At 45.1% G+C, this 16,174-nt stretch overlaps 2 protein-coding genes across 2 annotated transcripts in view; both read right to left on the bottom strand.

Annotated features, from left to right (window-relative positions):
- Nucleotides 1-4,375: 4,375 nt before the first annotated feature.
- FBXO22 (F-box protein 22) lies at nucleotides 4,376-8,677 on the bottom strand. Its single transcript, XM_065733585.1, has 7 exons — nucleotides 8,529-8,677; nucleotides 8,307-8,439; nucleotides 8,098-8,185; nucleotides 7,773-7,868; nucleotides 7,023-7,187; nucleotides 5,872-6,037; nucleotides 4,376-4,805 (listed from the first exon to the last, which is right to left on the bottom strand). Exons 1-7 carry the CDS (start codon nucleotides 8,630-8,632, stop codon nucleotides 4,376-4,378), a joined length of 1,182 nt encoding a protein of 393 aa, XP_065589657.1. The 5' UTR covers nucleotides 8,633-8,677.
- Nucleotides 8,678-9,103: 426 nt separating this feature from the next.
- UBE2Q2 (ubiquitin conjugating enzyme E2 Q2) overlaps nucleotides 9,104-16,174 on the bottom strand; it is a 34,686-nt gene continuing 27,615 nt past the window's right edge. Inside the window, exons 8-13 of the mRNA XM_065733592.1 lie at nucleotides 13,837-13,927; nucleotides 13,462-13,520; nucleotides 12,147-12,195; nucleotides 11,850-11,945; nucleotides 11,149-11,215; nucleotides 9,104-9,823 (exon numbers count right to left, since the gene is read on the bottom strand). Of these exons, the coding sequence (XP_065589664.1) occupies nucleotides 9,792-9,823; nucleotides 11,149-11,215; nucleotides 11,850-11,945; nucleotides 12,147-12,195; nucleotides 13,462-13,520; nucleotides 13,837-13,927 (394 nt within the window). The 3' untranslated portion in view covers nucleotides 9,104-9,791. The remainder of the gene's footprint in view (nucleotides 9,824-11,148; nucleotides 11,216-11,849; nucleotides 11,946-12,146; nucleotides 12,196-13,461; nucleotides 13,521-13,836; nucleotides 13,928-16,174) is intronic.

Raw genomic sequence — 16,174 nt, 5'->3', positions numbered from 1 at the left:
AACACTGCTTCCAATCACTGTTCTTGGAGCCAGTGGACTGGAGGAAAGCATTGTGTGTGCACACAGGGATGGGTAATAAGGTCTGTGCTCTGCTGTTTTCAAGAAACAGAATGTCTCCCGTCTTTGGAACCACTCCCCCATCAGTTTCAGTGCTATCACTGAGAGCACTGTGGGTTAGCTTGGGGACGAGTTTTCCCTTGCAGCACGACCAGCTCCACAAGCAGGAGATGTTTCTGTGTGAGGATGGAAAAAACCTTAGAGCTGAGCTGCACGACAATTCTCTGCCAAGGTTATTTGGGTATGTGGGGTGCACACGTTCACTGTCTGATTATACGGAATAAGAAAATTCCAGACATAAATTATCTGGGGTTTTTTTGTTTTTTTGATAAGGGTAATAAAGTTTTTTCCTTACCGTGTGTGACATGACCCACTGGTGCTTATCTAAATTTCTGGTCTGGCTGCTTTATTCATTTATTTGGACTACTTACAGGCAGGCTGCGGCTCAGTGTAGTGTTTGGGAGCCGTGCTCTGAAAAGCACGCTAGCTAAGGCTGTGTAAAAAGGAGCTTGCAGAGGGAGAACCTGAAATAACATCAAGATAGTGCTGTTTTCATTCCCCAAGTGAACACTAAAACCAATTCCTATCACTTCTACGTTCACCTCTGTGCCAGCTCTGCAGTTCCTGTTCTGAGCAGTCTGTGTTCACCCTCACTTGCCACACTGACAGCAAAGAGCAGCTTAAATTAAAAAGCTGTTTCTAACTCCTGGAGTTGGGAAAAGTTATCTTGAAGAGGTGACATGAATCCCTCTGAAACATGTCTGTGCTGCCTGCTGACCTTGCTGAGGATCTGTGAAATGGAAAGCTGACCATTAACCGGGTTTTTTTTAATAAGTGCTTATATGGTTTAGAAACCTAAATCCTACTGATTTGGGAATAACGTTTTTGCTCTTCAACTATCAAAGGACTTCTAGAACATTTTCCAAGCAGCTATTTCTGTTATCAATTTTAACCTCGCTATCCAGATCATACAATTCCAAATAATCCAAACCCATCTTTTGCCTTTCTTTTGAAGTTGTCAGTTTCCTAACGCCGCCCTGTGTTACCTGTTCAGAACACCCTCCCTGTTATGAGGTGCCTGGAGGTGTGCATGCAGCAGCACAAGCCAATGCCTGGACCTCCACTGTTCATCTCCCTCATGATACAATCTTGAACAATAATGAGATGTCAGGGAGAAACACTCATTTTGTTAATGCTTTCAGCGTGCTCAGGTGGGCTTTTAATTAAATCACTCACGTGTAATCACTTGGCTTTATGAAACTAATTGAGGTGTAATGTTCTCAGCAGCCTGCTCTGCTGTGTGCTACAAGTCAGTGCTGGGCCGTATCGTTTACACCTCTGTTTGCTGTTTGCTGCCAGGGGGGCATGATTCAGTATGAGTCATTCATCCATTAAAGTAAGGCTGCTTCCAGTACTGGGCCCAAACAAACCCTCTGCCACAGCCAGCAACAAGTTTGCTCTCTTTGCAGCTTTCTGCAGCTTTTAACTGAAACTGCTTTCCAACAGCACAGCTGCTCCAATCCTGCACCATTTGGCTGCTCTCTGTCACGTTACTCTTGCTTGCTTCCAACTGCACTACTGAAGAATCCCCACTACGTAATGTTAAAATAAAAATTGGAGTTAACAGTTGGACGCTGCTCTTGTAAGTGCTGTTTTGGTGGTGGAAGAGGCTGCACCACGCCATTTGCCTTCTGTTGCATTTGTTTTTTTACACCTTCAGTTCTCTTAACTGAAATATGCACTATGTGGAAATGAGTAATGCCTCCGTGTGCGTATTCAAAGCTCGGGCAGAAATCATGTCTTTCACCTTGTGCCAGCAAGGTCCCCGCTCTCCTCTGCAGAGCTCACCCTTTGCAAGGCTTCCCTTTTTTCTTCACCAAGATCCTGTTGCAGTCTCTTCAGGTTTAGAAACTCCTGCAGGAAACGACCATCACTGCTGTACAATCATCGTGAGAGGAGTCCCGTGCTGCCAGGCACTGCATGAGAAGCACTGCTATTGGCATCTGACCCAATTACTGAATATTCACATCACTAACTTAAGCCTGCTTCACAACTTTGGAGTGACAGAGCTTTGTTCCTGCCCTGCAGCTCCTTGCACCAGCTCAGAGCACGCCCTGATGAGCCAGACATGATACCTGGTAAGCACATATAACTGGTTGCACTCAGGAGTTGTCACAGTTTAAGAGTAAATGACAATTTGGAGGCCAAAGGAGTCTGGATACCAAAACACTTTAATCAAACACGTAGCAATATTACGTACCACACCACTTCCCTGGCACATGGGAGAGATGACACAGCCCAGCAATGCCAGCTGGGCAGTGCACGGTTCTGGCATCCTCTGGGCTCTCTCCCCTTCCCCAGTGGTGGAGATGATCCTGGGTGCTGGTGCAAGCCCCTGGCATTTCCCCAGCAGAGGCTTCTTCACGCTGTCGTTACCTCCAGCACTCACAGTGTCAGCTGAAGGACCGAGCTGAGAACACCTCCCCAGCAATGAGCTCCTTCCAACTGCTTCGTTGTGCTGTGGCTGAAGCTCACGAGCTGCTGCTTTGGACACTTGGATATGCCTGCACTCCTGATCCAGATGTGTGGTTGATTATACTTCGTTTACTTCTACTGCAGCAAAGTGTTGGTTGAAGCTGACAGGCCTATGCTAAGAGCTGTGCTGGTGAGCAGCCCAAACCCATGGTGGCTATTACAGAAGTCCTGTCTGTATTACAGAAATGAAACCTGCTGTTTGCCTCCTATTAAATATGTAATGCATGGTGAGAAAGGGCCAAATGTGACATTCCTGTTATGCTGAAAAGAGAAAACGTGCATCTCCCTGTCCTCCACTTGAATCCAAGCATACTGAATTCCCAATCTTCTCTTCCAAATGCAATAATGAAAGCTCTTCCAAGTCACACTGCTATAATCTGTCCCTGGCAAGGAGGACGCTGGGAGTTCACATCCTCTGCCTTTGAGTTAAGAAACATCACTGAGTGCTGGGAAAGTACTGCCTGTGCATAGCACCCACTGAAAACAGCACTCTGCTCTCAGCACAGGGACACCTCTCCCTGCTCACGAGGCCTCTTCCAACAGAAAACAGCATGGAAGCACTGACCAGAAGTCACCAAGTGTAGTCTGGCTCTTACAAGGACAGCAAAACATGGCTATGTGTTGTACAATAAAACAACTTAAGTATTTTCTTCTCAGTAAACCGATAACAGGGCAGATGCTTGACGAGGCATTTTGAAGCATGATGAAACACATCTTACCTTCTTGTTGTTCTGTTGCCAAGTGAAAGTAAAAGGGAGGAAATAATTTATGAATGAGCAGATATATTAGGAGCTATGCTGAGAATATGATGAAAGTACCTACATCAACTCTGTAACACTACCTTCCAGCTGCAGCACCCTAAATAGGTGACTGACGTAAAAGCTTCAGCTCAATGAACACATAAAAGCACAAGCCTCAGAGGCTCGAGGCAACCAGAACATCAGCAGACCTCACGTGGCTGAGAATTCCATATTAAAAAGCAAAATATTTTTAAAGATACCATGTAGAGTGTGCATTGCTCTGTACTGTGGATTTAGAAGTTTGTAACAGAAAACCACGCTGCAAGAGAATCTGAAAGGAAAGCAGTCCACTCTGACTGTATGAACTACTGCACACCAAGACTACAGTTGCTGGTAGACACAACGTATCAGATATTACTCTAAATCAAATATTTAAGATGAGTGAAATTCAGTTCAAGACAGTGAAGTGAGCTTTGAAATTGACAGCACCTCTTCGGGTCAGAGCTTTTCTCACTCAGAAGGCCGCGTGCATTTACGTAACGGTGTCTTTATTTAATCAGCACTTTCTTATTCTTTTTTTTCTAAACAATTCCTTGAATTTCACCTAGTAAACTATTCATTTTTGTAAATAGGACTCGGGTCTGGGCAAGTTGTGCATCTCTCTTAAAAAAGGGCAGATTTCATGCACCGGTATTTCAACGCATGGCAGTGTTCTCCTGGACTGTTCTGCATTCACAAACAGAGCACAGCAAAGTACTGTTTCTACACGCTGACTGCAAACTGTTCTCATTTCAGATATAAAGAGGCTTTCCTTGATTGCAGAATTCCATACAATATCGTTTCCCTGCAATTCCAGCACGTGCAGGGGGTCACACAAAAGGCAAGGCTTCCTCATAGCTATTACATTAAACCCTGTTCCAACTACAGGATCCGATCGCGTTACGAGCGTGGTGTTTCTATTCTGCAAAGTGCTTTGACTGCAAGATGCCTGGACTGGTTGGTTTCCTGGGATGAACCAGCTCAATGATGCATTAAGGACACATTTACGCCTGGTTTGCTTTAGTTGAACCAAGGTGAATGAGAGTCATAACAGTAGTGTAACCATGAAGCAGGTCATCCTTCACATCGTTGCATTCTCTCAATACGAAATTCCCAGTAACAATTCGGTCGCATCCTATCTCCCCATGTCCGAAAAAGCCAAACAGGGGAACGTGTGGGAAGAACTTCCTAAATGCATCTGCTTCCATGTTCCGCTTGGTTTTGTAATGCCGATACCCTCTGCCAACGCACGCGAACATGAAGCCAATGGTGTTGCACTCGGGGATGTTGGCTGCTTTGAGGCGCTGCATGGCGGCTTCTGCTGTCCTCTCATCAGCGACGTCCTGGTCTAACAAGACCGTCGCGCTCTGGATGTGGGGACCGCTGAACGCCAGTCCAACCACACCGCAGGCGTCGCTGGGCTGGGCGTGGTTACTGGAAGGCAACAGGCCTCAGTCAGAGAGCAGCCCAGCGCGACCGTGAGGCCGAGCAGACTCGTGCTGCAGCAGAAGCAGGCTGCCAAACAGACCAACCGTGATCCTGAAAGCCACTGCACTTAAAACCCAACCAACTTTTTTTTTCCCCTCCTCTTTTTCCAGCATGCTTTCCTGAGGAAAGCCTTTCACGTCCATTACCTGGGATTAATTGTGAGCCTGTCTTGCAAACGCTTGCCAAATTCAGCAGTTGGTGCATATCACAGCTCTGTAATTGCAGCTGAACTGGAAGTTAAAGTTAACCAAAGATAGGCAGCGTTATATAAGAAACCAGGGCAGCAGGCCGGAACAGCTTCAGATTCCTGCTGCCATGGGCCTGAGCTCATTGCCTGGACAGACACACACTGACTTTAGTGGTTACCTATTCACGTAATCTTAGTAATAGTTTAATACAGGCAGCTCTCTGATCTGGAATTTATGCAGCTGGCGTAAATTAGATTAAAAAATAAAAATACTCCCATCATTACAGAGTCCAGACCAGCAGTGCATGAGAGGAGCGACAGGCATGCCTGCAGCACACTCAGCTCAGAATGCAGCACCAAGTTAGCAGAGCACCTGGCGTAAAGCCCAAATCTTCCTTGCAATACTCTTGATGGAAGGATGGGGCTTAGGTGGGCACATTCAGCTCTGTAACGTGAGCCAAAATGAGACTGACATAAAACCAGAACAGACACAGAAATGGTCTGTCACAGTGAGTGATAATTCGCCTGGAAGCCAGAGAGCAAGCACGTACTGCAATAAAACAACATATGATTTCTGAAGCTGAAAACGTCCTCCAGTTGTTCTCCTAGCTAGGTTTCCAAACCCAATGCATAATGCCCACACAAAGCTTCCAGCTTCTGCTGGATCACAGTGCAGCAGTTGGATTTTGTTCTCTTAAACAAAACGTAACACTTTACAACTGTTGATGGGCATTTCCAATGTGACACAGCTAAAACATTACAGCTTCTGCAATGTTTTTCCCATTTTAAAACTTGTTCACAGTTTACCTTGAAAAATATACCTACTTCTCAGAGATCAGCGATGTAAAGCTCTCCACTTGTCCCCCAGCTAGGATGATACTTTTTTCATTCAAAGGATTGACTATCTGATGAAGGAAACGAGTAGCTCCAGACTTCCAGGAGTTGTAGCCAAACAGAAGAACCACACGAAGATCTGGATTATTCTTCAAGCCTACAAAAACAAGAACTTCAGTCCCTTTATTTTTATTTCCCCTGAAGTCTATGAGTTCTACGTGCACTCTTCAATCCCTCCTTAAATAACACATATTCCCTCCAGCAATGGCTTTCTGTTGCTGCAAGTGAAAAGCTAGACACAAGTCAGCCACGTATTCAGGAGCTGAGCAGCATTCTCTACATCGATAAGAAATGCAGAAAAGAATTGAGTGATGAAAAGCAGACTGCATCTGCTTCCTCCTGCTCTCACTCAGCTTCTTTCCCAGAGCATTTGAGTTTTTACCACAGACAGTTTTGCATAGTTTTACTTCACAGGCTTAATGATCTTTTTACAGATTTGAACTAAGCATACATGTTATTCAGTGAGAACCATGATGGAATAAGTAACTTCACTTCAACAATTAAAAACATTAAAGTGTCTGCAGCAGCCTATTGCTTACCCCAAGAAAGAAGCTTCCAAGTCCTGAGAAGACTCGCAGAGCCCTCAGATTACTCTTCATAAATACAACATGGGGGATGTAAACTGTATTCATTAAAATATATTGCCTTTATACCTTTCCTTACTACAACACCTGACTTAGTATCTAATCAACAAAGTCACTTTGTAGAAGAAAAGTGGCAGCTCCTTCTCGCTCCTTTCTAAACTGTGGTGGCCAGAATAACTGCCAAGCAGACAAGCTCATTTACTGTTACTTTTATCGATTATTGGGTTTCTTCAAACGTAACAGCTCCCGCTTAGCTGCCCTGCTATAAATGTGAACCAAGAAGTTTGAGACATACTCAGGATAACTTAACCTCCATACTCCCAAGAACGGGTGGAACAGAGATGGGTGGTTACCAGAGCAGCCCTGCAGAGCCACGCAGTACTCCTGTGAGCACAGCACAGGAGCTGTTGGTCCTACGAGTAATGTTCCCTGTGGAGCCTACAAGAGCAGCAAAACATCTGACGAAGGCCCAAGACTGAAGGGAGAACAAGGACGTACCTGCTTCAGCAAATTTATTTTCGTCAATGACCCTATTCTTTACTTCTTTAGGAAAATGGAAGGTTTGGATTTTTACCCCATCAATTTTGGGAAACAAAAGAGCAAACCCAGCTTCGCCATCTTCAATTTCTTGAGGCTGATTGCTGCTGGAACCCATAGGGGTAACTATAATGACAGACACACACAAAATAACATCAGTGATTCTGACACTTTTGTCTGTGAGGCAGGCTAATACAGGCAGAGCAGTGCATGCAATATATGACAGCTCATTTCCATCACAACACATCTAATCGATAATTGCTGTGAATATCTTTTTGCTGTTGTTGTCAAACATGAAACGTATAGGGGTTCCACTGTCTAGAAATAATCCTAAGTCACTCTGCACGAGGAGACACGGGTATATAAACCTCTCTTACTGTAAACACGGGTACTCAGCCTTTTGTAGGCACTGAATCAGATGCTAATGGCTATTAGTGACTTCAAACAGGTGCCTATGCAGCCCCTTTCTCTTCCTGCTCTTGTTGGTTGTGGCTGCAGTCATGCAGACTGGAAGCAAACACTGAGTGAATGCCTGCAAGATGCTTGGATAGATAAAAGCTTGCTGCTGAGATACATGGTGTGAGCTATCCCCTAGAATTATAGAAATGAGCAGAAAGGTTTCGCCTTCTATACTGTACAATGAGAATTGAAGGTGAGAAGGGAGGCATGAACATGCTAGCAACAGAAGCAGCACTCAGAGAAGGCTCCTACCTACGATCCCCGGGGTGAGCAGTCCAAGGACCTGACATCGCTTTGGCAACAGCTTTTCAATCGCAACAGCTGTTTCTTTGCTGTTTCTTTTCCTAGCTATTAAAAAGGAAACAAAAACGCTCCAGAGAAGTGGAAGGGAGCTGTGGCAAACCTGGCAGGAACAAAGCCCACAACCAACAGCCTCCCATTCCACCGCCCTTCCCCACAGCACAACAACGCGGGGCAAAGCAGCCGCCAGGGGAGCCGCCTTTCCTCTCCTCCCACGTTCAGATTCAGAGCGCTCCCCGCGGCGCCCCTCCCCCGCCCGCGGCCGCCCCGCGGATACCTTTCTTGTGCTCATGGCACTCCTCGTGCCCGCTGAACGTCTCCGCGTCGGCGATGTAGAGTACAGTGTGGGGCAGGACGTGCACCCTCTGTGAGAAGGCGAGAAGCGCGAAACGCGCTGGTAACGCCAGCCCGGTACCGGCAGCGGCCCTTCACCGCGAGGCGCGGGCCGTGGAGGGGCGGAGGTGGGGGGAGAGGGAGCGCACCCACCTCGAGCTCGTGGGCCAACGCCTGCAGCAGCGCGTGGCCGCCGGGCGGGCCGGGCTCCAGCGCCGATACCCAAGCGAGGCGCTGCCGCGTGCGCAGGATCCGCCGCGCGCACTCCCTCCACAGCCGGCACACGCTGCAACACAGCCGCCCCGCCCGCGTTACCTCAGAAACGGCGTCAGCCTCCGCGTCCCCAACCCCTCCCCCCCCCGCTCCGGCGCTTACCAGGCGGCGCGCAGCAGCGCCTTGGTGGGCAGGAAGCCGAGCACGCGCTCCACCACCTCGGCCAGGTTACTGAGGACGAGGCCGCCCTTCCCCGGCGCCTCCATAGCCGCGGAGCCGCGCCCTTCCCCTCCGCCCGACGCGACGCCAACGCCCCCGCGGCGGCGACGCGCTTTCCGCTTCCGGCGGCGGCACTTCCGCCCGCGGCACTTCCGCCCGCATCCCTTCCGGCCCCGCCCCGGAAGCGGCACGGCACAGCGGTTCTCAAAACGGCCTTTATTCGTCAACTTGATGCAAGTTTACAGAGCGGGGCCGGGCCGGGGGGCGGGAGCAGGGGCGGGGGGCACGGCCCGGCCACCGCGCGCGTCCGTCATCCGCCGCGGCGCTCCTCCAGCAAAGAACTCATTCACGGACTTCCGTGTCGCTTTGTGCCAATCGATCGCTTTATCAGTTCATTAGTTTACAAATGATTGCAACGACCCGTTAATAAAATGGAACGCCTACAAAGGTTCGGTTGGTTTGTGTTTAGCGATTTAAATAAGTCGACAGGGAGCCGCCCGCGGAGGCGGAGCCCCCCGGCACCGCCTGCACCGCTCAGAGGAGAACAGGAGCACAAAACCGTCTGCCCATGAGCGTCTCTCTCTTCCAAGAAACAGTTCATATTCTCATACAGCCATGAAAATGTTTAATGACTTAACATACATGTGCTTTTTCCTATATCATTAATTTGGAAATACTACAAACGCTGTAATTTTAGACCAGAAAAACTACTGTGATTTGCAAGGTCTGACATTTCCTAGAACAGTATTAAACAACATTTTAAACCTCCGGACTTGAAATGAAACAACACAATTCAGAAGTCTCGGCGGTCTGCATCCTGCAAAAGGTAAGAAATGCACAAAAGAAGTGCGTGACCAACTCCTACTGAACGCTCCTGGGGAACGCAGCAGCCCACTGCAGCGAGCTTACACTTCCAAACCAAAAACAGGGAGAAGGGAGGGAGTGGCCCAAATATGCTTAATCCATGAAGAACAAATACAGCAAAGGCCCAGACTGCTCAGTCCAAGATGCCTAAGAAGAGCGGAATGGTAAGGCTGCAACTTATACTCGACGTGTCAGTTGACAGATTATCCACTAACTTATCTAATAGCTAAAGTCTTCAGTACGGCTGTTATAGGGCACTCATAGCTCGAGTCTGTGTGTTGGAAAACATTAAAAAGAGCTCTTTTTGTTGGCATTGGTCCAGGTATACAACAGTCCTCGGTATTAACCGTCTTCTTTTGGAGGAGTGTACCAGCCTATGGAGAACAGAGAAACGCGTTAGGCACTGCCCTGGCTCTGCTCAGAGGAGCTTACCAGCTGCCTTCTGAATGGCTGGCAGAAATGTCACGTGAGTAACTTTAGCTCCTGGCAGCATTTGGCATGTTGAATCATATCGGATCAAGCGTACGTGGCTTTTTCTCACCACCTCCAGATCTCCAATCTCAAGTCTCCCAGCCACTCTGGTAAAAATTTCTCTGTTTTAGTACAGCGAGAAGAGGCCCTCCTTGTGCTGTCCCAGAGAACTGATGGCAGCAGTAAGTTAACAAAGATGCCTTTTGCAGCAGCAACAAATGCTGTGAGCGTTTTGTGGACAGCTCCTGTTGCAGCAGCAATCACTGCAGTCAAGGCCAGCATGCAGCTAGAAGTGAACAGTCACGCTCTCTTTTGTTGCAAACTAAAAATGCAAAAGCCTCTGTTAATGGCAAGACCAACATGCCATGAAATTGAAAAGCATCACAAAGTCTTCCTCTGTGATCTTCTTCCTAACAGTCCAGAAAGCATTATGTTTGTTGTAGAACTGGGAAAACCAAGGTGCTCATCACACCGAAATACACTCACATCATGCTCATTCACAAACGTGAATTTCCAAAGGACACTGTATCACTGAAGTCAGAACTGGGACTAATTCCCACTTCAGGAAAGCAGGGCACCAACTCTGCTGACTGCTTTTGTACAACATAACTCTCTCAAACTATCTAAAACCTCAGGTCATTTCTGGCCTTCTCATCCTGCTGCAACAAATGTGATTACACTTCAGGCATGTTAATATGTGTTTTAAGCAGCCACGAGAACATTAACTGGCTTTAAACAGAGGGAAAAAAAATCCAATTCCTCAGCCAGTGCACTTCACTTGGGCTTTTTATGTCTTTTCAAGAAGTGGAAACATAGACCAGCTACAGTCTTCTTTAATGGTTACTATTTCTCGGCTCTTGCCACATGGAAACAAAGAGGCAGACAACCTTTCCAGCCAGTTCTTCACTAACAGGTAGACACTCCAACAGCTACAGTAACAATAAAGCTACTAGGTCAACTAGTTGAAAAGAAAACTCCACTACCTTTCAAAAGGCAAAAGGAACAAATAGAACTCTGTCACTTTCAGGTAAGCTAGAGAAGTTCCAATGATGGTCAGTCAAGTTACTTTGACTAGAAAGACTACAATGCTTAGATGAGAATCAGAAACACCATTTTCAGCCTTCCAACCCAAACTTAAGACATTCCAGCACTTCAAGTTTGATTTCTGCCAAATATCAAAATTCCAGGATGCTCTGCATACAAGAACAAAAATGTCAGGCATACATACCATTTTTCTCATGTATTTGTACTAGTGACTTATAGGACTGCTGTGCTCTTGCTAGGTTATATTGATTCTGAAAGGAAAAAGAAACCCAAACAACTCTTGAATTGGCAATTAAAACACCAGCAAGCAAGACACAGTTTCACTAACGCATTTACACCTCTTGCAAAAAAACAGCACTTACTACTTCGGATCAAGTTGCAGTCTGTTAGCAACATGCACACTTGATCTAAATCATAATTCACTTCAATTCTGAAGGGCTCAAGTTCAGGAGGATTTGCAAGGGGGTGTTTTTCATCCTCTCAGGAAAACTGGCACGTACTCAGCACAGTGGAAGGAGAACCTCTTAACACCAGCATACGCAAACCTGGCAGCGATGCTATCGACAGCCCTTCTCTGAGCCAAGATTCCCAAATCTTTCTGATTTCCAGTTCTGAATCCTCCTTCCCTCCTCTAGGTACGCATCTACTTAAATGCCCTACCCATCCAACACTTGCTTTCTTTCCTCAAACATTTATCTTTCTTTAAAAATCACAGTTAACAGCCAAGAAAATAGTTACATGTGCACCAGACATACGTGATTGAGACAAATCAAAGCACAAATATATTTATATTGACAATTCTGTTATGAAACATCTTCTACACAAGTCAGCAAAGCCATGGGAGAAGACTGGCAATGATCTGCGTAACTGAAACCGTGCTTTTACCTTATTGGCTCCAAACTGAACTCTGGCTTTTCCTTTGACTAAAGTGGCATTGATCTGCATGATGACTGATTCTATTGAATAGGCACTGCTCCAGCCCTGCAAGAGGAAGAAAATATATGACATATACTTGATTCTTGTACTCATTCTGCAAATCTGCTTTGGAATGCATGCTTTGTTTGGAACTTATTCCACATAGGGAATCAAAGCTACTACCGTCCAGTGCCTTTCTACTGGAAAAGTGCACCTTTCACTGTTAATTGTGGCACTTGTGTAGTGAGAGGAAGAGTTGGCATTCACCTGTTTAGTAAGAAGTTCCATGCATAATGCACCTCCACCTAGGACATACCTAGAAACAAATGTGAGAAGAAAGTTATATTCAATATCAGTCAGTTAAGATTTGAAATCATTCACAGCTCTTCAAGTTCTCTCAAGCCAGTTTGATTTTATTTTTCTACATACAACTGAGATGCCCTTCAGCCAGTAATATACTGCAGCTAGTTAGCCATAGCATAGGGAAGAACTATTAGTGCTGCCAGACAAAAGAGACTGCTTTCCTTGGCCAAATACACAGTTACAAATCAGTGAGGCAGCCATTCTGCACAACTGCTTACTCAGTAGCCCGAGCATGGAAGAGGAATGCTGCTTTTTGTCACAACACTATGGATGTGCTGATGCAGCTACTAAAATCCAAAGCACTTCTGTTAGGGACTTTAACACGATTTCAAACAATGCAGGTGCCACTATTAACCAAGATTTACTTGCAAGTGAGTTAAGCTAATCTTCAGTTGCTCTTTTCTTTAAAACATATTTCTATTTCAGTAACACTTCATCACATCCTGTGGTTATGGAATTCAGCAGTCAGCAAAGCACAGCTGGCCATCACAGCACCTGACTGAGGAGGCTGAGTTTACCACTCCAAAAATGTGGCCTCTGCCATGATCAGTGCATTTAAACAACGTCCATTTATATGTCACTTATAAGGAAATAAGCAGAACAGCAATTAAAACCAAACCAGAATCAGCACCAGGTGTCAGAGGAGAGAGTGCGCTGCCGGAGACACCAGACACATTTCAACCAAGGTTTAGATAAGTTTAGATAACTTTCAGAGCATAGCACCAATTAAGTTTAATACGTTCAGATTAGCATTTGAGGAGTTTTTAGACAAAAAGCTTATGGCAGCGTTACCAGTACGGACAAGAAAGTCCCCTTCAAAGCAACAACTCAAAATACACTGCTCTTTGCAACAACAGAAGTAAGATGGCTTTAGAAGTTTCAGAAATCAGCTCTCAAAGATTATGGCTGATGGAGACATTCAAAGCTGGACCCAACTTAAGCAATTCTAAGCTTAGAATTCAAACTAAAGAACTTCACTGAGCTGGAAAAAGCACCCAGCTGTTCACCCACTGGTAGTCTACACTTGAGAATACATCTCCTTATCACACTGAGCCTTTCACCAAACTCAAGGTCTACAGCAGCTCATAACTGATACTGTGGGAAAGTATCTCCAAGCCTATTTGCAGCCTCAAAATGTTCCCTGTGAACCCAGACAGCTAATCTCAAGGTACAACATTTTACCATGAAGTAACATTTCCATAAAACAGCTCCAACTTACCCTCCCGTGAGCACAGGAGATACTACACGCACAAAGGGAGGATCAAAAGGGAAGTTATCCTGAAATACATAAACAAAGAACAGGTTAAGAACTACACCGTGACTGTTTTCCTAATCAGGAGTTATTTCTGTAGCCTTATTTGGTAAATACAATTCAAAACAGTAATATTTTTCAGTTCTGTAAAAACCACCTCTCCACAGTGCTGGCTCACAAGAAGCCTTTGGGAAGCTTTAGTGCCACACTGAAAACTATGGGTTTTTTCCTCCTTAAATGTTATACTTCCATCTCAACTGAGAAAACAGCTAAGGGCACCTCAGACAATTTCTACAATTAGCTACAAATTTAACCTCTGCATTTATTCCTATAGACACATACCTTAAAAGAGAAGTTGAGTAAAATGTATTCTACACCTTCTTTTTCTTTTAAGACCTGAAGATCACTATGCAGCGGGCTGTCAGGATCAACCCTATAAAAGAAGCAGGGTGAAATCCTGGATTAAGTTAGTATTTTCACTACCTGTAAATAGTGATCACTCTTAGAAAGCTCCTTCATGTATACTACAGATTACAAATGGCAATTTGAAGTCAAATGCAAGAAAATATTTACTTCCTTGAGCAAGTAAACACTTTGCCATGAGATCTCCATGAAAGCTTGTTGCAGTGCACTACGATCTCACCACTCTCAAATGTTCTCTGAACACTGATAGCAAATAAATAACTGTTTACTTGAAAAATCAGTCATTTCAACTCTCTTCAACTACTGGAAATCTATGTCCCAAAAGAAGAAAATACGTTAAGACAAAGGCTGTATTGATTTGTTTTCAGCACAGTTAGTGAACCCTTCATGAGTACGTGATTGCAGCTCTATATCAGATGTTAAACAAGAGCTGCATGTGCAAAAGCACTGAAATCAGCAGTCCCTGCTCTCAGCAGAATTTCCTAAGTTGTTGCAAAACACTGATGACAAGCACCCTGGGTGGTAATTCAGACACTACTGGGTTAATTCAACCCAAGCACTGCCACCCCAGAAGTTTTTAAAGAGACTAGTCAGGAAAAGACTCTAAACAAGACAAAAGATGTTAGAGGGACTATAGGAGTCCAATCCTCTCCTACACACAAAGCCACAAACCTGAGAACCCATTTCAAAGTTACCTGAGCCCTATGTCCCCATCTCACAAATCAAAGCTATTTCAGTGAAAAAAAAATCTTTCAGTGCTTAGCAACCTATCAATTCCAGCCATAACCAGCACCAGGCCAGTTCAGAACTACTTGTTCTAGTAACAATGACTATCTGTCCCTCAACTGGTCTGCACACACAGGTCATTTGTTTACAGACACTTTTCGCTGGAACAAATAAACACAATTCTTTATGTCTTCACAGAATGGTCTGTCTTTGAAGAGAGAGCCCTCAAAGCCCACTGAGTTCCACCCCAGCTATGGGCAGGGATACCTCTCACCACTATCAGGCTGAGCTAAGCCCCATCCAGCCTGGCCTTGAGTACCTCCAGGGACGAGGCACCCAAAGCCTTCCTGGGCAGCCTGTGCCAGGGCCCTATCTTCCTCTCAGTAAAGAATTTCTTCCTCGTGTCTAATCTGCATCTCCTCTCTCTAGGTTTAAAGCCATTACTCCTTGTCCAGTATCTCTTTTCTTCGACATTCTGAAGTCATTTCTTGTATGCATTCCATTGCTTTTCTCTCCTCAGAGAAGGAAAACCAAACCTGCTCACAGTACTTGAAATTTCAATGCACTGCACAATTATTTGGCTGTCTAGGCTCATGATCAGTAAGGCCTTCTGGAACAAAGGAATGATTTCTTTTCCTGTTAGTTTCAGGTTCAAAATGTTCATATGCTTCTGACGACACTAGGATGGAAATAAAACTCAGCAGCTAGTGACACAGTCATAGGGGTTTTACCACTAGGACAAGGCAACACCACCTAAAGGCACATCAGCTACTGTGCTGAAAAAACTTGTCTTTGCATGCACGCACCACAGAGCAGCTGAACTGAAGGAAGTTTTCCCATCTCTTCATCTTTTGCAGCCATCCCACCTGGCTTGCATAGGCTTTCCTTTCCCACAGGTTACCTTGTAGGATGATGGCAGGTAATCCTGCTGCCGGGACTAATTTCAGTATAATGCCTTTAGAATTAAACTATTACACTTTATTATTATTATTACACTAAATTATTACACTTTGGACATTGCAGTTGTCATTTTCTTCTAAATTGGTTTGGAGGATCATCCAGACCCAGTATAAACAAGTGAAGAGTAGTACATTAGAAAAGACAAACATGTTCTAAGTTATCATTATGCCATGCTTCAAGATTTCAGTCCTACACGTCTGCTCAACTGATCCCACTAGAGCAGTTCTGTTCCTTCTTCTGTCTTTAAGGAAACCAGAACTTGTGTTTTCTTGAAATTAAAAACAAGTCCACCTAGACAAAACTTCTGGACAACTAATTTCATCATTTGAGGTTTCGTATTTTGGAGTAGCGTGGGAAGGAAGGTGAAATAGTACTAAAAGTTATGGTAATACACTGAGAGGTGGCTGTGCTAGGAGTGTCTGGGTCTGGTTTTTTTTTTTTTTGTTTTTTGCATTTTTCATTTGTTACCAGCTTAATGATTATAGTTCAACAGCTGTATGCATTTCCATATGGCCAAACTGTAGCCACACACTGTTTTATAGGTTCTGACTAAAGCTTCTCATTCAAAAAC

This window comes from Cyrtonyx montezumae, unplaced genomic scaffold (assembly GCF_038088225.1).
Source record: "Cyrtonyx montezumae isolate F1298 unplaced genomic scaffold, pur_monq_1.0 scaffold_17, whole genome shotgun sequence".
NCBI lineage: Eukaryota > Metazoa > Chordata > Aves > Galliformes > Odontophoridae > Cyrtonyx > Cyrtonyx montezumae.
This window is presented reverse-complemented; position numbering and strand designations above follow the sequence as displayed.